We start from the raw sequence: 23,953 nt of genomic DNA, 5'->3' as shown, positions 1-23,953 counted from the left end.
ACGATTTAAAATGCAAGGAGACTAAACATAAGGGGGAAAAAGTTATCAGACTTCCGAGATCATTGATCACAAGCACAATTATAATACATCATTATTTTGGTGCATTTCACAGCTCCTTAATAAATATACAAAAATGAATAATTTCATTTTGTCATATAAAATAGGTTACCACATTTCTGATATATCAATTTGGTTATAGAGAAAATTTAGAGAAATTAAAATGACAATCTGCCAACATAATAATATTAAAAAATATTTCTTTAATTCTGAATCTGAACTTAGGCTACTGGAATTCATTATAATGTGTTTGTCTTAAACAGTCAGGATTATTAAAATTTTTGAAGTAAATTTGTGTGGTAAAGCAGTGATAGTAATAGGTGCATTGCCACATGTACAGAGTGCAATGAAATAATTATATGTCCATCCAACATAAAAAAGATTGCATCTCTCGTGCCATGATAAACAACAAACAAAGAAGAAGAAAGAAGAAGAAGTTAAGCAATTACAAATGCGACTGTTATTGCTACTATTATTTACAATAATTATAACGACTTTCACTTTCATTAAAATTGAATCAAATTATAATTCACCAATAATATATCAGTAAAACAATATTACATTAATTCAGATCAAATGCCCTATTTTCTATTCACCAGTAGAGAACATGGAAAGGGAATGGTTTAAAAAAAAGTAATCAGTCAGAGATAAAGTAAGAATATTTAGAGGATTGGACATAAGCCAGGACAGTGCCAGATAATACCCTCTTCTCTAAGAAAGTATCTTATTGCAGCCCATACCTGAACTCTAATTGTGAAACAAACATGAAAACAACTGATCTTGTCAATTTCCCAGGGTAAAGGCATTCACTGTATATATTTAATGCACTATTAGATTGGATTAAGAGGAATGGAAATGTATGAATGTATTATATTTACAGAGATGGGAAATGTTGAGGATGAATCACAGGACATGCAAGAGGGAGAGATGGGTAAGTGCATACCTCTGTTTTTATGTTAATTACCTGGCAGCTTACTGAAGTAACTTCTGTTTTTTCACATATATATTTAGGGCAGCATAGTGGCAACAGTGATTTGCATTACATACTCCCCAGTCCAGTGCTGTTTTCTACATAGGTTCTTCTCTGAGTACTCTGCTTTTCCTCCAAGATGAAAAAAAGTGAAGGTCTGAGAAATTTTGATCTGACATGGTTCACAAAACATTCTGATGGTGTTCTTATAAAAAAAAAAGAAAATGAACAGCTTTGGCTATATCTGGCATGAGAGAACACTAACGAGAATCAAGGAAACATGTTTCATATGTCTGGAGTGAAAATTGTGGCCCAGCAAGAAAAGGGTTTGAGATGGTTAAATTAGATGGCCATCTGTTGGCTCACTTTGCATCTCATTATTTTTTTTTCTCAATCAAGAGTTGTGTATCTTAAAAAGCAAGTTAATTCAAATTAAGGAAGAAGTATGCTTGATTAGTAGCAGCAATTGATTGTTAGTTAAGAAGAGGGCTACAGCCAAAGTGGCAGTCCAGGAGCTGTGTTTGACACCCTTGAGGTGCACTAAAGGACACCATACATACATACATACATATACATGCAATGTATGTATATATATTCAATTTTTAATGTTACAATCAAGGGGGCTTTTGGCTATCTAAGACTCATGACCACATGTTTTATTTGTAAAACCAAGACTACATTTATCACTTATCATTCTTTAAGATTCCTTCTGAGTCTCCGTGCACCATTTGACTAGAATGGACAATGCTTTTGCTTCTCCTCATGATTTTCCTGGATTGAGTTAGCTCCCATGCATGTCTGGCCTTCCTTCTGAAGAGTGTGTCCTGTGATTTACTTTTGATTCTCTCCTGAAACGGGAGGAGTACTGGCTTTGAGGCATCCTAAGTTCTCAGTCTGTTTTCTTGTGGTTTCTCCAGCTTTCTTAGCATGTGTCTTTACAAGAAGATACAGCCAGCTTTGTCTATATGATACATCCACTACAAAGAAACTATTATAATTAAGACAAAACACTTTTTGACACCTAACACTATTCTTAGTCTGGAAGCCACAAGAACAAGCTTTACGCTATATTACATTTTAATTTTATGAGACGCACTTTCTTTTGGCAGAACTGGTCCAAGTATTCACTTCCTGGTATACACTTTTCTCTTGTCTTGTTTGCAGCAGATGAAACTGAATTGCAGGATGACTCCAGTCAGTTAGAAGGGCAAGGAGATGATCAACAGCAAAAGAGAGAGCTTGGTAAGTTCTTCACTTCAGTGATATATGGGAGATGTACTATTGTAAGATACAATTTTAAACACACGAGGTACCTAAGTGACTATGAAGCTTGGCAGGATTCAACTTATTAATTGTCAACACTTTAACATTTATTATTATGCCAACTGATGTCTTTAGGAATAAGCTCAATGATGATGAAAGGGTGGATTACAGAATAAAGTGATATAGCCATAATAAGTTGAATGCACTCTTTTTTTATTAGAAGTTTATGGACTCTTATACCAATTAAGCATTTTGCTTATTTACAGTTATGGGAGGATAGGATTTGTAGATCTTGCACTTAAAACTCCAAATTTAAATGGAATATGTTTGTCAGAGGAGCTGAAGACCTGCTCCAACGACTTTTGAGCTACTTCAAAAACAACCAGCTCTGAAAAAATATGGTAATATACACAACAGAAGTATAAACTTAGACAAAATTTACTTCAAGCATGTTAGCTGCTAAGGAAAGTGATATGGAAGTCATTAAATTAAACATAGTTTAAGTAATGTCTGATGTTATTTTGTGATTAATGCTCCACAAACCCTTTTATGCTAGTAAACAATTTCATTGAGCATAAACTACAAAATATCTTTTTAAGTTTAGTCTCTAGATTTTTTTCTGATATCTTCTTCCCATTTGTTACTAAAATGAAACATGTTTACATTTGGCAAGGTTGAAGATGATATCTGCTATAGTATAATCATACATTTAGAATGGGCTTAATTTCCAAAAATAATTACAATTACCTCTTAATCGTTTTTCGGGAGCATGCATTTGTTAATGTCAGTTTCTCACTCTGCAGAAAAGTACACATAAAGGTATTGGAGAATTTATTAAGCAAAATAATAACACTGTAGAAATGGGGCATAGGGGTGGAGTGGTGGCTGTGAGGCTAAGGATCTGCGCTGGTATCCCGAAGGTTACCGGCTCGAATCTCCATCACTGCCAAAAGAGATCCTACTCTGCTGGGCCCTTGAACAAGACCCTTAACCTGTAATTGCTCCAGGGGTGCTGTACAATGGTTGACCCTGCACTCTGACCCCAAGGGGTATGCGAAAACTAACAAATTCCTAATACGAGAAATCGTATAAGGCGAAATAAAGAACAAAAAAAAAAAACTTAACCACCTCACGTCCCCTGGAATACAGTATGTGCTTCTGGGTTGAGGGAAAGGAGTATATAAAAGGGGTAGCGTGTCAGCTACAGTTCCTGAGAACATCGTGCAGGAAGATTTCAAAGACTATATTCACAGAGAAGCTACAGTCAACAGTCACTAGAGTTTTGCAAAAGTTTTTGCATAGGATTTGCTTGGAGTTGACAGTTGTATCATTCTTGTCATGAGCGATTCACAAGAGTATCGATAGGAGAGAGTTCCATGAGAGGGTCCACGGGTAAATAAGCTAGGCCAGACAATAGTTCTTTAATACTTGTTTTCTTTTTTTCTGGTGTAGAGTAGGTGACGTGGCCTATGCCTGTTTTAAAACTGAGCAATGACTCAGGCCTACACTGCTGTTAGTTGTTAACTGACTTTGTCAGTTTTTTCATTACTATTAAATATATTTACAATTTATTACATTTAATAGTGGTTTCATTTTTTGTTTTCTTTTGGCTGCTTATATATTACTTTTGTTAATGACCGAGTTTACTTTGCAAATATATATATGAGACACTAAAAAATTCTATTTTTTCAGTAACTGCATGACTGTATATAATAGTATTTATTGTCTTAGAATTATAATTTTTAGAAAACATTTTCTAAGTTATCAGTGTCACTTGTGTGCTGTTTCACTAAATAGTTGAATAATTTTCTATACATTTTTTATTGTCAGATTTTGAAGAGAATGAAAATGAAGATGAAGAGGACTTGCTTAGTCAGAGAGAGTTGGGTAAGTGGTAATAGGACTGATATTTATCCGTTTGCAATTCAAAGAAAAAACACATATATTGTTCCTAGGAGTAAAGTAGCAATAAAATTATGATATTTGTCCTCAAAGAGTATGGATGCTGCTCTGCATCCCACTAGATGTGAACAGCACACATGCAAGTGTTTATCTCATAACCCGTATAAAAATGCTACAGACTCCTTTTACTATTGTTTAAATTGCAATATCACTATAGATAAGCTGTGGCCTCAATGCCACATGGCTTTTTGACTTAGACCACGTGTCCCACACTACACACATAAGCAAAGGCTGCAGTTTTATCAGTTCAAGTCACAAAGGGTTAGTATGTTATGTAGCTCTGTGGCTTCCCCAACCAAAATATAAAAAAGTAGTAATACGGTATATAAGTGATGCACAAGGATAGAGCAGTGCTTACAACTACTACCTCTTAGCTTCCAACTAGCTCACATTCTGTTCTCATGCTCTCCCCATGTCTGTGTGGATTTTTCTCTTGTATCCCAAAGACATGCATATCAGGTAAACTGTTCACCTTAAATTAGCTTTTGTTTCCTGTCTACATCATACATAGTAATGGAATAAGTAAGATCATGAAATTAATTATTTCTATAAGGATATAGTAATAAGTATGATTGAGTCTGAAGGATTCCAGTTCATATTTAATTTACAAGAAAAACGTGAGAGCTAAATTACAGTTGCTGTTGTAGTAATCTAAAAATAATTCTTAAACTGTTATTTCTTCTAGTAAATGGCTAGGAGTATTACATTTGCTTAAAAATTAAGTCTAAAAATTTAAGATTAATAATGATGTAGTAATGTCAATATGTCATGAATTAAACAGTTTATTTATTGTGCTAGGTGAGAAGTCTGTGGATTTACAAAATGAGAATACTGAAGCCAACAGCAAGCGCTGGTGTAAGTATGCAATATCTTAACTCAAATAAAAGCCACTATCTTATATTTTAATATCAAACAAACATAAATAAAAAAGAAAACTCAGGTTCTGAAATGAACTAGTTTGATTCCATTAGATGTTGGGCTAATGTTGCTTTGTGAGTGAAGGTTCAGTACTGAATTTTCAAAACTGTAATATTTTACCATTTACAACAAAATACCCTAACAGGAGGCAAACTTACTGTTCACAAAAACCTTTTCAGTAATTTTCTGATTTACTGCCTCCAGTGACTGGGACAAAAATGTAACTATGCTACCTGAAAAATCTTTGATAATTGTGTTTAGAATGAAAATGTAACAATACTACATGAAAAACCTTTGATAATATTGTCATCTCACTTTTTACTGAAGCTGTCTGTCCCTTGGTTCTAAACAAGATGAGTAATATCTCTGATTCAGATAGTCATAGCAGCTAAGGCGATACAGGAAAGAGAGTGTTTGTAACCTAATGTATTTAGCCTAAGATGTTCACAAGTTGTCTTTGTTACTCTCCTTCTAGATGGATGCAGATATAGTAAGTAATGTTCACGCTTAATTTTTTTATCAATTTTTAAACTATTATCTGAATGTTTACTTTGGAGTTTTATTGTTAATGTTGCTGACACTTTGATTTCATTAAATGACAAATGAAATATATACATTAGTAGTGGTTTCTAACTTTCATATGAACCCTATAGTGATTTTCATTTATCTGTCTCTGTGCTTTGTGTGTAAGGCAGACCTGTATTTGATCATTTATTCTGCAACTAAAAATACCAGTGAAATAGCTTATAAAAATCCAATCAAATAATTAGTGTAATTAAAATTACAAGTTTTCATATGCAGCCATTTATATTCTTCTTATGGCTGTCTACTTTTTCATTAGTATACTACTGCATTGTTTTTAATCAGTCTGGCAGTAATTATTTATCCATCTATTTATGTTTCGTAAATTCAAACCAACAACTCAGCAACTACCCTGCTTAACCTTCCTGCTCTTTGATTAACATGTATTTCTGTAAAAAACGTATTCTACACTAAAGTATTTTTGAAGTACATTTACCATAAAATATGAAAGACAAAAAATGTTTCTGCATAGGATCAGTACTATTGCGAGACTTAACTTTGTATATGGACATTAGAAATTAGAAAAATAGAGGACCTTATAATTAAAGTAAGAACGTGTGTCTTTTCTATATCAATTGTTCTTAAATGTTCAACACCTTAATATAAACTTTAGCAACAGTACAGTGAATAAATTATGATTCTGTTCTATTTTCTCTGTCTTTCTACAATGCATAGCTGTAATGAAGTACAAAATGTCAAAGTACAGATAAAAATCCATTCTAAAATTTGTGAAATTCAATAAGTACTTTTTATTGCTAGAAAGATTAAGTGAAATGAATACTTAAATATAAACAAGTGAAAGCAAAATTAATACATGCCTTTCTAGACTTTCAGAAAATAGAAAACCAACTAAGCAGCTAAATTAAAGAAAGAGAGAGAGGCTGGGAGCATGTAGCAGTAACTAAAACCTGAGAAATAAACTTAGTTGGAATTAAAACAGTGGGCAATGTGGCCTCCAAGAAGCCTCTAAACTATAAGATCTTGCACATTTGTAGATTTCAAGCTGAGATTATAAACAAATAGTCTTCTTCTTAATTTTTATTTTCAAATACATGAGAAGTAATAACCTAAGAATACACAACAAAAGAAAATAGTCACCATTTTACTCTATAGTGTACTATTCATTTTTATGATTTTCAAATTATGTAATGGTCTTTTAAAAAATACAAAAAACAAAGAATTAAAGTCACATAATATTTAAAAACAATCTTGTTTATGTGTTAACAGGTCACCGATGGTTTGTATGTAAACGAGGTAAGTGGATATAAATAGGTTTGAGATTGAGACATGTTTCCCTGCTTACAGTAATTCCAGCAAACAAAGTTAAAGTTACTGCATTGTTACCGGATAGGTTATGTATTGTTTCCCAGAATGTTACTCAGAAACGTTACCGTAAAGTTAATATGGGAAGCTTTGTATTGGTTCCCAGAACTTTAGAAAATAACCTTTTGGGAACCATTAAAGAACACGGCACATGCAGTTTTAGGGGCTCCTGGCTGCCAGTTTTCTGGGATTATGGCTTGTGTTTTATATCAATCTATAAAGGGTGAGGTGTGTATTCATGTTAGAGAGGGCGGAGGTAGAGAATTATTATGTTTTTTTTTAATGAAAGTCCTGTTATACTCAAATACTAAACACAAAAATGCTTTACTTTTTAAAATTCAACTTCAAGTTTATTCGTCTAGTGGAAAGATTTATTTAATGATTAAAGAGCTAATTGTTGTAATATATTCTGTAGTTATTGCAGGGTATTTCCAAAAAAAAAAAACTTCAGGATTCCAAATATGGCAATTCCATTATTTACAACATAAATGACAATAATACTTGTTAAAATGCTTGCTTTATTAATAAAATAAAAAGTATGTTTTAGTATTGTACTTGAAATATATTGTATATTTTTTAAGTGCTCTATTCTTTTAAAATTTGTATTAGGTTATACTATAACTAAAAGGGAACCAATAGGTAACATTCTCATTAAGATAGTTGTTTGCTGGGTTATTTTTTTTCTCTTCATGATCTTAAGTAACAAATTGTGGGTACAGATAAAAAAATAAAAAAACAACAACTCAAAATGATATATAATGCATCTAGCTTCCAATTTATAAAAAAAAGTCCTGTATGATCTTATATTAAGGGAGAATCAAGTTAAAGTCAAAGTATGAATTATATTTTTAGTTTGTATGAAAATATGAATTTAGCAAAGCACCACATTGTGCTAAAAATGATCCAGAACAGGGGTGTCCAACTTCGATCCTTCTAACTACTTTCTTAATTAGTGATCAGTTTTGCTGCTAAAAAGCTTCTTTTGCTTTAATTGTAATTGACTTGTTTTCTAAGACTCAGAACCTTTAATTGGCTCTTTCTTAATCAGCAATCAAACAATAATGAGATACAAACTGAGCCAACAGATGACCATCTAACCTGTATCCATTATACAGTATCTGAAAACAAACAAAGGTGAAGTCGTTAGTAATGTTGATTTGCTCACATCCACAAAACATTTTTATGGTGCTCTTAGAAAAAGGAAAATCAACCGTTTTGGAAATAATAATAAATAATTCTTTGCATTTATATAGCGCTTTTCTCACTACTCAAAGCACTCATCAATTGTAGGTTAAGGGCCTTGCTCAAGGGCCCAACAGAGCAGAGTCTCTTTTGGCATTTATGGGATTCAAACCTGCAACCTTCTGATTGCCAGTGCAGATCCCTAGCCTCAGAGCCACCATGTCTTCTGTAGAAGAATCAGAGCACCAACAAGCCATAGAGTTAAATAACATGTTTAATTCACAACAAGAATTGACTATTATTTAAGAAACCGTTTGGAGTGAAATTAGTTGGAGTTTGAAGCTCTGACTTAGTGGGTCATCTGTTGGCTTACTTCACATCTCATATTTATTTTGCTGCCATTTAAGGAAAAATAATAAATTCAGAAGACCAAATCTTAAAAAAGGTAAGTAAAATGAAGGGAAAAGAAGTCAATTAACAGCAGAAATTGGTCACTGATTAATAAAGTATCAAGAAGAAAAACCTTGAAGTCATGATAGCCACTGGAGTTGGAGACCCCATGATCTAGAAGGAAAGGAAACTTTTGAGTTGTGTAATTCAAACACGATAGAAAAGGACCAGAACTAAGAAAAAGGAAAATAAAAGTTTTGCATTAAAATAATGAAATATTAAACTCATTTTTGCATCGCTTTGAAATGAAAGAAAAATTATTTGTAGAAATAATACGCAGCATTATAAACATTATCTTTTTCATTCTTTTTGCCAGTTCTCTACTGCAAAAGACGTAAGTAAAAAACAATTTTCTTCCTTCTCAAGAAATTGTGATACCATCATAGATAACACAGACCCAGCAGAAACAATTTCTTAGGTAGAGTTCCTATCCCTTTTGGTGTCCTTCTGTGGGGGTTTATTATCCATGGACTGTCATTAACTCCTCTGATGTGTGATTTAATCTCTGGATTTCCAGTCCCCTCCTCAGTACAGAGATTAACATTTTTTAAGGAATTTAGAGCTCCTAATCCCTCAGCTGCAATTGTCTCCTTATTGCTTCTAAAAGAAGCAATTAGAGTAAGCAGTGTGTTTGGTCTTATTTTGAAGCTGTGTCATATACTGTTTTAGGTATTTGATCTCTGCAAAAAGTAACAATTTAATATCACCATTAATAAGCCAATAAGTCTGAAAACTGTAAAAAAAAAATGATTTAATAACTCCTATTACTCATACTCATTTCTGATTTTTTCCTTCATATTTATGCAGGCCATTTTAAGCGATGCACTTCTAGTAAGTAGTCACATTTTTGCTTTAAAATGCATAAATATGGGTAATTCAGTAGAAATAAAAATTAATATTCTATGCTAACTAAAAGTAACATGCAAAAGGATTTGCATAGGGCATAAGCATGAATCATTCAAAATTTAATACTGGGGGGAGTAAAAGAGACAAGAAAACCGACCTACTAAAATTAAAGGCAAATTTTTGAGTAACAAACAATATCAATACTGATTTTTTAAAATTAATTTTTATGCCTAAAACATTTTTTCTGTACCATGGTATCTCTGAAAATCTGTAACCATATACTAGTTTCTGAGACTGGTGAACAGTTCACTTACTTATGAATAATGAATTTTCATTATTAAAATATATAAGAGAAATATTCTCAATTTAACAAACATGTCTAATTCTTTTTATTTCTAATACTTTTCTTTTTTATCTATAGATTCATGTGTCCACCGTGAGTATTTTCATTGTGAAGACTTCTAATTCTTTATTTTTAATATGTGTGGAGACTAAAGAAAGGCTGTAATAATTACCCAGCATACTTTATGGTATTCACCTGGTACTTGGAAGAGCCATAAAAAGTTTATAGAAAATAGGAAGATACTTAGGTTCCGATATGTAGGATCTGATCTTGTGGATTGGGCTCTGTGGATTATGACTTCTATTCCAAATTGCTTTTTGCAAACTGAAAATGCAATAAAATTACATATGTGCTAAAAAGGAGCCACTATGCTATCATCCCCTGTTCTCACCCTACCCATTCAGTTATAACTAAAGGTTAATGCTATGCCGTGCCCATTCTGATTGCCAAATCCTTTATTAGGCTAATTATTCACAGAGTAAGACTTTACCCTTGATAGTTCTTCTGTATTCAATGGTACTTCACAGACACAATGATAAGAATAATATACTTTCGTTTTGCATATTATGTTGAATGCAGTCAGCAATAAATATACAGTAATAAAAAATGTTTATTTTTATCATTCATAACTATTATTTTTCCTTCTCAGGTTTCCACAAAGTTTGTGTGATTCGTAAGTATTACCCCTTTGTGGCTCTTTTTAAATGTAACTTAACTTACTCTAAAATATTCATAAAATATGTAAATCAGTGCAATTACACTTTCATATGAGACTGATTTAAATAATGAAAAGGTCTTCCTAAAAATGAAAAACAAGTTGAAGATCAGTGGAGAAGCAAATCAAACTGACATTGAAATCTGTGAAGATACTGGTTTTCTAGCTTTTTTATTTCCAGAAACAGGGGTAGAATGATCCACAACACAGACAAATATGACAATATGCAATTATTTAAAATTAAAACCTATTTGATTCTTGAACTTATTTTTTTTTCAGAGAGAAAATCTTGTGGTGAGTTATACATTTATTTTTTTTAATTTACATATGTGTATTTTTTATCATAATTAACTTGTTGATTTAATTGTCTTTTTCTGTAATTTATTTTTATCTATTCTAATTACACAGTGAGAAGAAAATACTGCCACATTTGTAAGTATCACAGAAGTTCTTCATTTACCTAAATGGATTATTTTTAGTTAATTACTATAATGAAATTAAAAGAGACAGCGGTAGAGAGATAGAAAGAGATATATTTTTAATCTGTTTTATTCTCAAATAGAAGTATTTTACCTTTGGATTATGTATACAAAAAGTTTAGTTTTAGCAAACTGAAGAGGTTAGCTGAATGATTCTTTAGATGAAGGTATCTTAGATAGTTGTGCAATCAAAAAATCATTAGTGTGGCTTTAATGTTAGAAGCAGACACAGTGCAGGAACCTCAGAAAACTGAAATCATGCAGGGAAATTAGAAAGTGAAAAAGTGGTTTGGAAACTGAAAGACATATAATAATCAAAAAAGTACAATTCCAAGGAGGCCAAAAAGTACAAAATCAGCACCTCTGTTAATAAAATAAATATACGAAAGGCACCAACTCAGGGAAAACACATAAACCAAATTATCAAAATGACAGTACAACACGTGTCACACCACACAGTTCTGGACCTGACTATACAGGTGTCAAACAATGTCTTCTTGATGAGGTAACTCACCCATTTATCCAACCCAGAAGTACTCAAAAACACAACCGTTCTCACAGTCTCTCTCCACACTCTGTGCTGTCTTTTTCCTGCCACTTGAGCCAAATTACAACTCGCCTCTCAGCCCTGGACCTTAAACTGTCTCTGCCCAAGAGGTAGTTTTATACATTGTTCTGGGGTCACTTGTGACAACCACAGATTCACTTCCACTCTACTTTGGCATCAAAGGGACCAAGATAGAGCTCCTTTTGGTGTCTACCAGTGTCCCTGCACCCATGAACGTCAGTTGCCTTTAATTTGCCTTTTTTCCCCCCAAGGCCACCTCTCACCTGCCTAGTCAATAACCATGCAGTTTAAGGCCATGTCACATTACACAAATTTTCCAGTAATTTTCAGTTGTAGCCTTCATTTACATAATCTTAGCAAAAAGGGCTGACCTCCCCATAGCTGCTAACCCTTTGCACAGCACCAGCTCCATCAGGCAGCCATTGGATGTCACAGAAGAGTGAGCAGAAATGCATTGAAAGGTTGGTACCCAGTCAGTGAAGTAGACATGTCCAGTGATTTTCAGTCATTAAAACTGACATGGTCCAGCGATGCAATCAGTAACTGAGGTAGGAAAAAATGACATACCCCACGTCTAAAAGTCACATAATGTGACATTGGCTTTAGCAGTTTGATGGCCTACTGTCAGTCTAGGCTGAGTTCACCCTTAAATGGGCAGCCTGACCCCAGGTTACCTAGCTTGTGCTAGGTGTTCACCACCTGTTGACTAGGGGGATCTGCCTGTCCTTACTCTGTCTGGACAGAGTGTCAGGAATCCAAAGCAACTGCTGGATTACTTGCCTTCAGTGACTTATGACAACATGCCTTGCTGGTATCCAGGTCAGAGCTTTCTTTCTCAGCTATGCCCTTGTCAATTGCCCTTCCCAGACACACCCAGCTGCTGCTTCTCTACATTGGCATGACTAAGATCACTTCATAAGCTATTGGTCTTTCTCTCTGTTCTACCTGTGGAATTTTACCCTGCTCTTTCCTGCCCTGTTGTGCTCTAGCCACAGGCAACCTCTTTCTGCTAAGCACTCTCAAGCACTAATCTTGTGAAGCTGAATTTTCTCATTTAGTTTCAGCAGTAAGTCACATAACTTTGGCCAAACATGAGTTGGAAGATGCCTGACTGACTGACTGAATACACTAGGGCTCTTGATAGCTTTAAAAGTATCTGCTATTTTTAACTAAAAGCAAAAGACATTAAAACAAAATTTTTAATCAAATTAATTAACTTTTCAACATTTGCAGTACAGTATATTGTTTTGAACTGTTTTCAACCACGACCCTCAAAAGAAAATGAGAGGCGTTGAGATCATGCTAATTAGCTGAAATTGCATAGATCAAGATTGTGTGAATTCTTAGTCTGTTCCATCAGCATTTGTTGCAAGGCATAACTCAAAAGGCCAATGACTGCAGTTATAAAATTATGTAAAAATATATTTGTTGGCTATTTCATCTAATCTTATTACATTCAGTACAATCACACTAAATACATGGCACATCTTTAAAAATATATTAGCGATATATTTTTCATTTATATTGCACTTCTTTTTTCATACTACATTTGTAGCTATTGTATAGCAGGTCAATAGGTGGAAATGTTCTTAATAACAATACATTGAACTGAACGCGGCTACTGGCATCTATTCCTCATCAGCAAATCAGTTTTTTAAACTGTTTTCAACTGTGTGGGTTAAGATTTCTTTCTGTACTATTTGAACACTTTACTACAATTTGTTTAACGTAATCTAACAATGTAACAATTAATTAAAAAGGCTGTTTCAGTAATTTGTGTTTAATGCAAACACACATTTATTTTCCTTGCAGATAGATACTGCAAAAAATGCTACTACAGTACATACAAGAAATATATTTAAGGTGTCATGAGGCAGTATGTGCAGCACATGAGAAGTTTCATCCCCTGCAACCCTATCTTTGAAGAAGATTTCATCTTTCCATCAATTTTCTTGCTGAACTGAATGGAACTCACCATTGCCATTACCATAACAGAGTATTTTTCAGAAGCACAAGTAACACCTGTATACACAAATAATAGTGGAAATATTTACTTCCATGGGCCTTATTTTTTGAGTCAGCGAAAACATGCCCTTACTTAAAAATGCAAATATGTTTAAATTAATCAGAGCTCAGTCTTCATTTCTTATGGTATAATTATTTTTTAAGGCAATTGTTAAAATGAGTTTTTTTTTCAAGCAAAATGCACTGTTTAAAGTTAATAGCAAAGTTGTCTTTTAATGTATGTAACTATCCCTCTATGCTGTTGTGAAGTTGCCACTACTGAATGAAAAAGCTTTTGTTTAAAAGTGAAAAAAATAAAAATAAAAAGCCACACTAGCATCATATATTTTTGTATCCATTATTTAGTAATGTGTTTGAAATTTTATCAGCCAATTAAAATGGTGTGATTCATGATGAACAACAAGCTTATGGTTCTCAGAAGACTGGATATCAGAACAAGTTTATTTTGTAAATTTTACTACAGTATTGTTTTACAATGTGCTGTACATGTGGATAGTATCTGTAAGCAGGGAAAACTACAAAAAGTAATAATCGCTGAACAAGATTTTTCAACATTAATTTATCAGGCCAAAGTAATGAATGACACATCTCAAAAATAGTCAGCTCTAACTGGACAATGGACAATGAAAAAGTCCAGATGTTTCATTATAGGTCTTCAGTCACTAAAGTTGAACACTACAGTGTGTGAATTTCCCTTTGGGATTAATAAAGTATCTATCTATCTATCTATCTACACTGCCAACTGACATTACATGGTCACCACTACCACCAATCACCACTTTAAGTTCTCAAGGACAAGCCAGAGCTGCTGTTACAAATGTGCTACTGGCATGCTGACCATATTTCTGCATGAATATATAGAGAGAAGCAGTAATAAAAAGGACACAAAACATGGTCTGACAATTTAATTGTTTTTAATGTCATATTTATATGGGGTAAAAATTTGTTCTCTGAGTCCATGTTGACAAGTGACTGAATGGAGTGACATAATATCAATCACAAGTCAATTAAGGGTTTCAACAAAAACCTTTGTGACGATGCGGGTTTGCTGCATGCTCCCGTCTGCTGCCCGGGAGCCCTTAACCCGACACCATCGGTAATGTTACCGATGAGCTAAGCAGTGAGGCAACAACATAGCAAGGGGATGGTACAAAAGTGTCAAGTGCTTTTATTTAAAACTACAGAATACAGTGTCCAAATAAACAAGTTCAGTGCTTCCAAAAATTCTTCATAAAAAAAATAACACCACACACCCGCATTGTCACAACCTTATCTAATGGAAGAGACTGACATCAGTAAAATGACTTTGCTTTAGCATAGTCTATATCAAAAAAGCTGGCTAAGAAATATTTGTAACATAACTTTTAACACTCTTTATTGTAGAGAAAAGCCAAGCAAAATGACACCTTTTATTGGCTAACTAGAAAGATTACAATATGCAAGCTTTCGAGGCAACTCAGGCCCCTTCTTCAGGCAAGATGTAATCAATGATTACATCTTGCCTGAAGAAGGGGCCTGAGTTGCCTCGAAAGCTTGCATATTGTAATCTTTCTAGTTAGCCAATAAAAGGTGTCATTTTGCTTGGCTTTTCTCTACATTCATAATGGCTAACACGGTACAGCACCCTAGTACAACACTCTTTATTTAATTTCTGGGTCATATCATGCCAAACGGTATCCAGGCCACATCCTGCACAAGCCAAGAACCAGCCATGAAAAGGGTGGTGTCCAGTGGGCCCACTTATGCACACATCCAAATGAGTTCAGTTTAGAACCTCCAGTTAACCTAAACTCTTTGGTATATAGAAGGAACACCAGAGTACTCCGAGGAAATACTAAGAAAACTAGGGGAGAATAAACAAACTCTAAGTTAACTAAATTAAAAATGTTCTCACAGCTGTCAACCACAATGGTTAAGGGTGATGTTAGTTCAAATCACATGAAATAACCTCTGTCAAACTGAGTCAGTAAGAGTCAGCCTAAATACAGTAAAAGATTATCATTTTTACAATCATACATTGGGCACACAAGTATGCCATCACCTCCAGTTTTATCGGTGTGATATTGACACAACCGGGAACAAATATGCCAGCCTACTTTTGGATTTGTGACATACTAGAATTATGTAAAAGTGCATTGTTGGAGAGTTACAGTAAACCCAATAAAGAACAGGTACATAGGAATGTGGAATGGTTTATTAGAATGCACAGAGTTTGTAAAGAAAGTTTTACAAGATTCTGTAATTCTTTGAAATGACCAAACATATAAAATCAGCTGGTAGAATCCCAGGCCAGTATACTAAAAGCCTTGAAATGGTCTCACACCGTAATCTGATATTTGTTATTATTGAGAAACTGATAATACTGTCTTGGACCAATATGAAATAAAAGAATGGGAAATAAAAATTAAAATGAAGAAAGGACATGTTCATAATAAAACAATAAAAATATCTTGACAATCTTTATAACTGAGCACACATGGAAAAAAGCAGCTTACACAGATATGCTGTAGACTGGCAAAAGAAACATCAGTTACAAACACAAGATAGGTGACGCTATCCCATAGGAAGCAAAGTATAAAAGGATTTAGGGGTTTATGTTGACACAACATCCTAATATTCTAGATAATAGGCAAAATATTAGATTATATTGTAAAAAATGTTGAATGTAAATCATATTGTAATACCAATTCTACTAGTGAAACAGCATTAAAGTCATGTAAAAACCTTGATTAGCTTTCATACCAAAATTCTGCATACTTAAAAGGCAAAAGGCGGAGTATACACAAAAATGATTGGATTTATAAAATAATACATATGCCATGTGCCACCCCTGCTTCCTTTATAAATTCCAAATCAATGTAAAAGTATGTGCTCGTTCACATCAGTAAATATTCATGCTCTATTCATCATATAAATTTTCGTAATGCAAATTATGGAAGAACAGAAGGAAAATTGGGTAGAAAATGAAACTGATGTGCATATGAACTGGAGATATTACTGATTTAAGTGGAGAACTGCAAAAACATTCTATTTGCTGGTCTCTCCATGGGAGTCATAAATAAAAGAAAATAAACAAGAGTGGGGTCTGCTAAGTGGGGAGAGCAATAGCAATGCGCCATAATGCAGTTCCCAGACCTCCACCAGCAGCATGAATTGACATAGGCTGTATATTCAGAACTGTGGGATATTATGTACATTCTGCCTTGTGTCACTAAAATGCCAACACCAAAAAAAGTTTCCATAGGACGGATGTTTGAAGCTTGCCATAACTTTAACCCAATTTCCTGGAAACTTAGTGTTTTATAAATCCCGACTGCATACCATTCATGTAAAAACGCATAAAAGCAGTAGAAGCTAAGCAGAGAAGAGCAACCAAGTACATCCCATGGGTAATGGGCATGCCCTACACTGGTTGCTGTCTTTGTAAAAATTTTTCAATGGTATTTCTGAATATGTTTTCACTTTTTTTAACCTTTATAACAGTTTTTTGAAATGTATTAAATGCATATCTATTTTATAATTTATTTTGATTCATATTTCAAGACATTAACCATTTTTCAAGTCTTTCTTGACTCCATTTGTTTTTTTTGGGCACCCCAATTTATTGTGCTGACCATTATTGTAACAAGTTCAGGCAGCAGAACATGTTATGCCATTGATGGGACTGCATAAAGATCGTTCCCCAGGACCTCTTGATTATCCATCAATTGATTAAAAACAAAAGACTGTTTAATATTGTGTAATTCATAGTGAATTATTGTTTTATTTTGAACTTTGGCAACAGTTATTATGATAATGATTCTGAGGTACGATTCTGAGGTATGATTTGTGTTTTGAAGAAAGATAGGACAGATATTTTTGGTACTTGAGTTAGGCTTGGCTCTTGATTACATTTTGTCTTCCAACCCCTCTAAAAATAGAAATCTGCCTTCTCTTTAGGGTAGAGCCTGGGTGTATGGAGACCTAATGCAGGTCTTCATATTCTCAAAGGCATCAATAAAGTTTATCTAGCATAATCACTTTCCTTTAAATAGTGCACCATACACATTCAAGGACACTGGTGCAAATTAAGTGAGGTTGCATTCAACACAGGAACTGGGCAGCAATTCTTCTTTTAAAGGAACTCTGCAGTCTGGAACACATTCCCAATCATGGAGTTGAAGCAGAAACATGGACAGTGTTGAAAAAGTATCCGGATCAGATATTAGACCATTAAGCTATTAGCTAATGAGGAATGATTGACACTCCTCTTATAAGTCATTCTTTGCTTGTTCTTATGTACCTGTAGATCCTTAAAACTGCAGTCTTTGTATGATTCAACAAACAGAGCAAATCAAATGTAATTCAGGAAATATGATGGCTTCTTCACTCTTAGTAGTTTTTGATATCCATTGATCAACAATCAACACATAAACTAAAGGTGTACTCACACTAGCAGTTTGTTTCGTGTCTGAGCACATTTGACCACATGTAACCCTACAAAGTCTAGTTTGCTTGACTAGTGTGCTTACTCTGTGCTGGGCCAACCGTTCTGTGCCCTGGCCACCTTGGAAGAGGTACGCCCGAGCACAGTTCAGTAGGATTCAGGATCAGTGTGATTGCTAAATGTGCCCAAGCACAGAAAACTAACATGATGTCAATGATATGACAAGTCAGATGCAATTCCCATTTCATTCAATACCATTTGAGTTAAATACAGGTTTTTATTCTTACCTTAACACATGAACATGAATTGTAGTTAGCAAGAAAAGCTGTAAATTCCTCCCTTAACATCATTTGTCACCATAAAAATCTTCTTGTACGTACATCATGATTAACAGCAAAACGCTGAGCTCCCACACTCAATAAATCTGTAAGAGGGTAGAGCGTTATCCCACTCTACACAACTCCAAAACAACCACAAAATAAGTAAAATCATTTTGACATGCATGCTGTCACTCCGTGTTCGTATCTTGTTTTGGCTTTACACAAAGTCACATGGTCATGATGAAAGTGTGCCTGGTCCCAGAACGTTAAGTGCAGTGTGACTGCAGGCCAGTAGGGGAGTAGGGAGGGTGGACAATCGCTCTTGAGCTTGGCATGGTACAAATGTGCCTATTGTGAGTACACTCTAAAAATGCAGTTGAGTTAGTGATATATTTGTTCAAAAACATTTAGTTATTTTTCCCCATATTACTCTTAGTAAGTTACTCCTCAATACCCCATACACATACCATAAGCTATATTTTGGTCCTAAGATATTAAGTTTCAAATGGCAATAATGCAATAAGTCCATAATAAAATCCACAATAATAGTCACTGTTCTGATGTGTTGCCAATTTAATCTTCTGTGTGATCTGAAAGAAGGCTTTTCAACTAGGTTTAGTTTTTGCCAAATTACTGCAAAGAATGCAATTAAAAAAATCCTAGGACTAAGGTTTGAATTCTGCCCTTGTTACTGTCTCATGCTCATGTGTGTATTCTCTTGATGTTCTAATCTGAGTACAGGAGTACGTGATGAAGTCTTGTGATGGACTTGCTTTTCATTCTAAAATCATATGCTATGAACATTAGACCTGTGTGGAAAGCATACCCCCGGACACAGACAGACACCAGAATGTCCAAAACACACTTCTTTATTTTTCTTTCAGCACCACAATGCCTTCCTCCACCAACTCTTTCTTCTTTCTCCTTCTCTTTTTCTTTCTTTTTACCTCCACTCCCCTCCTCACAAGCTCCGTCTCCTTCCTCCCAACTCCGGCACGTCTACTGGTGGGAGGCAGCCCCTTTTATACTGACCCAGATGAGCTCCAGGTGCTCCCCCTGACGACACTTCCTGGTGTGGCGGAAGTGTCAGTAGAGCACCTGGAAGCACTCTGGGTGCCCCTGGGATTTCTTCCAGTAGCACTTCCTGGTGAGGCGGAAGTGCTGCCATCCAGGATTTCATAACTGTCTGGGCGCCCCCTGGCGGTGGCCACGTCCTCCGGTAGGGATGAGCGTCCCAGCTCCGATCCAGTGGCCCACAAACAGACCCGGGCGGCTACACTCTTGTGGCCCAGGGGAGGTATTGTCCATCTCGGGGACCGTCCAGGCATCCCAGCTGGGTAGGGTCCCCAGCTGTCTGGGACACCTGTTATTTTTTAATCCACATTGGTATATATAGGTTTTTAGGAACCTTGGTACTTTAATTTTTTTGTATCCAACTGGTTATTATAATTATATTATTTTATTCAAATGTGATTTTACTTGTTTATGTTGTTTTTTGTTCCTTTATTAATGGTATCATTCTGTTTTAATGCTACACTGGTTTTTGGGGATTCATTCCTGTTACAGCATTGCATTTGATCCATTGGTAGATGTTTTAAACATTATTTTATAGAAGGGGCTGTGGAGGCTCTGCATTGGAATGTTTCCAAAAAATAAAAGAAAGAGTTTGTTCTGCTACAACATACACAAATTTTTATATAATAATTTCAAGTTCCTTATTAATTGCTCATGACTCCATTTATTTACATTACAAAATGTTTGTCTACTAAATTAACTTCCAACTTTCTTAGGTTTCAGTTTTTGGTTTGAATTTTCAACCTCTGCCATTCAGGAAAAAATGTTTTCTTTTTAATGGAAAGATGTTCTAATTGGTCATAAAGGCTCAGTAAATTGATAAATGTATTCAAAATAACTTAAAATAATCTATTGAAAGTGTTATTGCACTTACATGAAGAATGACTAGGCTGTTTGCCGATCTTTGTAGCTAGAAAGTTTGAGTGGCATATCCCATTTCAGTCAGCTACATGCAGTATCTTGCTAAATGCATTAGTTCTCTCAGCAAAGAAACTGAATCATCAGTGAAAGTTGTAACAATTACATCAGTCTAATGACTTTAATAAACACGTTCACTTTGTTGGAAAAATGCTGTATATATCTGTTTGATACAATTGTTTAGAATTAACACTTACAACTCACTGACCCATTGACAAATTCGTAAGAAGGCAATTTGAGCAACTATGTCTGAATCCCTCAGTACATTTGTGTTCTAAAAGTGAAAAATACGCAAACTACTTCTTTAAAAACGAGGATCACCTTGAAAGTCTAAGTATGCAATAAACATTGCCAATATTGCCAAATTATGTTAAAGATGAAGTACTAATTCAACAAGTACAATTCTTTTAAGGCACACTATTAAAAGGCTGGAATTTATGGGTATGGCAATTCTGTTTGGCACTAGCTATACAAACTCTGATTTGGGTGGATGCTTATGGTATAAGATGTTACATGAGGCCATTAGGTAATCTTGTTGTTGGATGGGATACGGATTTCCTGGCCTTTAAATTAGCTCGTTCTGAGAATGGGATACAGATTTCCTGGACTTTAAATCAGCTCGTCCTCATTTTGGTCTAAAATAAACCCTAAAAAATGTTAAAACTAGACAAGTCGTTTTTGTTTATTAATCAAAACATTTTGCTGATAATAACAAAAAATCAGTGTTGCAATGTTAAGTGATAGTGATGTTTATTGTCAACTCAAATAAACAAGTGGAAAAACATGAACATGCATATCATATTGTACAAAATTATTAAAGGAAGTTATACAGTATTATCAGTAATACTGTAATTATATTTTTTGTAATCATTTGCCATACATATCCATATGTAATTAGGATGGTTCTTAAATTACAATTGCAATTAGGCTGAATATTATTTCTATAGATTTATGAACATTTAGGCTCCAACATCATTACATAACAATATTTAGAGGCAGATTTTATTTCCAGGTTGGACTTCTACCTGTATTTTCTCATTGTTTGAGGAAGATTTTGTCCTTAAAGGAGTGAAAAGGAGTCTTTTGAATCTGTGCATTGTATGTTATTGTCTGGTTCCTCTTGTGGCTCTAAAGTATAAAAAAAGACAGCCCCTACAAACATAAGTGCAGCACTTATGTAAGTCAAAGCAAAGACAAATAAGCCTTCCCAAAAACTCAACTAGTCCTTCATTGAAAGGAGTAGCTTTAACATTGATAATTTAAAAGTTCTGCTGGTTAAAAATGTCACTAAATGCAAGGCTCTATTAGAATATTAACTAATGTTAAAACTGTATCTGGAAATGTTCTGTTTTATTTAGTTTTGATATTCTAGTAACATTACAGACTGCACTCTTCATGTAAATATTTGGTCCAACAGCTTTGTGTAAGACAGTTTCCAACAAATTCATACCTTTTGATTTGGTGACATCTTCTGCCAATACAGTTGTTAATATTTCACTTTTCTTCTTTTGACATTAACTAGTCCAAAAGGCTTGTAATGAAAGATTTCCTTCAGACCTTCTATTCTCAGCTAACAACTTGGGACATTTAAATTTCAGCTTTCACTCCTACTCTACAATGTTATACTATAGCTAAAGACATTTCAACTTAATTGCCCGAAATATTCTAATTTTCAGCTTTAAACATAGTTACAAACTATATGATTTGTACAATTCTTACTGTGCGTGACTAATGTTCCTGGGATGGGCTCTATCTCCCTGTATTTTAATAATAAAAATGGATGAATATCTTGATATGTTTTTTTTAAATGTAAACTGAATAGCCAATTTATATTAAATCATGTAATAAGTTATAACTTCTGCATCCATCAAGTGGAACGAAAGCATACTGTATTCATGCCAGTCTTTTAGAGAATCAATCCCTATTTAATATTGCACTATTAATAATATTCACCATCACAAGGTTGTCAACAGCAAAAATAAAATTTCAATTTTGAATGGGTAAAAAAAAAATCACTTATGAGGCCTTATACCTTTATTGCATTGGATCAGTAAATGAAACAGATATACAGAAGTCTTGTGATTATGTTTTGCTTTTCTTTCATAAAACCATCTATAACGTATCAAAAATGGTTCAATAAGAAACCTGAATTTCACAGACCCGAGTCAAGAGATACAATACATTGTTGATGTGAAGGTTCAAAGAATTCATAAAAAACTAAATTCATTTAGGGGCACTAAATTACCCACACAAGTCATAATATTACTGTATCCATGGGCAACAATAATATCTCTTCTGCCTCACAGACCTCAATTCAAATGACTGAAATCCCAGTCCTTGTCTCTGTTGTTCACCTCTTCTCCCTATGTCAGCGTGGGTTTCTCCCTCACTTCTCTTATTTTCCTACCGCGTCCCAAGGATCCTCATGTTAATTGACACTCTAAGGGTATAAGGGGTATAACTAAGTCTCCCTAAACTAGATCAAGAGGATTCCATAAAGAATGGATGAATGTGATATTCTTTGGACAGAAAGGGAATTTTACATAATGAGTCAGCCACTAATCATGTAGCAGGATAATAGTGACATGTTTCATGTTGATTTAGCACAGGCAAGTAAAATTTCACTGTACTCTTTACATGTGACAATAATGAATATATAAAGCTATAAACCATGAAGCTAGTAGTGAAGGAACTCCTGAATGGATTTAAAGGTACAAATTCACTACATATCACTTTCGAATAGTTTATAAAATCATTAAGTAAGGTGCACCATGCTATGCAGACGCTGCCTAGATCAAATTGTACTTACAAACTGAGCAACAAAAACACTGTTCAGGGGTGTGAACAGTGATACTTAACATGATAAAAGTTTTGTCTTGTCTTGGGTGGGAGAAAATGTTCATGAGTTGCTCTCACAGGCAAACAAAGTAACAATAAACACAAGCTTAATTTTTAAAGAGGAACCACGGCTAAAACGTAAGCCCAAACTTTAATAAAATGAGTTTACTCAATTGTAAAAACCTAAATTAATTTAGGGTATAGTATGTGGCCTTATAGATGAAAATGAATAGTGCCATTTCTCATTAGGCAGATTCTTGTATCCAAGGTGATGTACCAAAAATGTGATATATTACGTCATATATATATATATATATATATATATATATATATAAATACATGTTGGGGTCACAGTCTGGGAAGCGTACTGCACACCAAATTGTCTTCTTGACCCCCTATTTATTAGTTCATAACTGAGGATGGACCAACAGTGAAAGAGAGACAACAACCAGTTCAAATTACCCACAGTGCAAGGTGCATATTTATTTAAATCAAAAAGTGTCCAAGGTGCAGTTAATATTCAACACATAAATATTCATAAACACATGGTGCATTAAAAGGAATGTCATAAACAGTTAAAATCCACTCAAGTTCCTTCTGCAGTATCTCTAAAAAAGTTCCCTTTGCATCTCCAGCCTCCAAAAATGCATAACCCTACACTCAGTTCACAAGTGGTGACCGCCTCACTTCATTT

The 23,953-nt window shown here is 34.3% G+C and overlaps 1 protein-coding gene and 1 long non-coding RNA gene across 4 annotated transcripts in view; both read left to right on the top strand.

Annotated features, from left to right (window-relative positions):
* Positions 1-7,054, top strand: part of LOC114647671 (glutamic acid-rich protein-like) — a 792,149-nt gene extending 785,095 nt beyond the window's left edge. For 2 of the 3 annotated variants that reach the window (XM_051919342.1, XM_028796321.2), the window contains 6 exons: positions 938-988; positions 2,192-2,269; positions 4,121-4,177; positions 5,051-5,107; positions 5,646-5,660; positions 6,980-7,054. In XM_051919342.1, the coding sequence (XP_051775302.1) occupies positions 938-988; positions 2,192-2,269; positions 4,121-4,177; positions 5,051-5,107; positions 5,646-5,660; positions 6,980-7,020 (299 nt within the window). In that variant the 3' untranslated portion in view covers positions 7,021-7,054. The remainder of the gene's footprint in view (positions 1-937; positions 989-2,191; positions 2,270-4,120; positions 4,178-5,050; positions 5,108-5,645; positions 5,661-6,979) is intronic. The other variant, XM_051919337.1, reaches the window with a different exon arrangement.
* A 2,469-nt stretch (positions 7,055-9,523) lies between these two features.
* On the top strand, positions 9,524-14,006 carry LOC114645934 (uncharacterized). Its single transcript, XR_007935534.1, has 6 exons — positions 9,524-9,538; positions 9,975-9,989; positions 10,546-10,569; positions 10,891-10,905; positions 11,020-11,047; positions 13,475-14,006. It is a non-coding gene; the product is annotated as an uncharacterized LOC114645934 (long non-coding RNA).
* Positions 14,007-23,953: the final 9,947 nt, after the last annotated feature.

The sequence above is a fragment of the Erpetoichthys calabaricus genome, chromosome 1, assembly GCF_900747795.2.
Source record: "Erpetoichthys calabaricus chromosome 1, fErpCal1.3, whole genome shotgun sequence".
Taxonomy (NCBI): domain Eukaryota; kingdom Metazoa; phylum Chordata; class Cladistia; order Polypteriformes; family Polypteridae; genus Erpetoichthys; species Erpetoichthys calabaricus.
The sequence above is the reverse complement of the archived record's forward strand: the minus strand, read 5'-3'. Positions and strand labels throughout refer to the sequence as shown.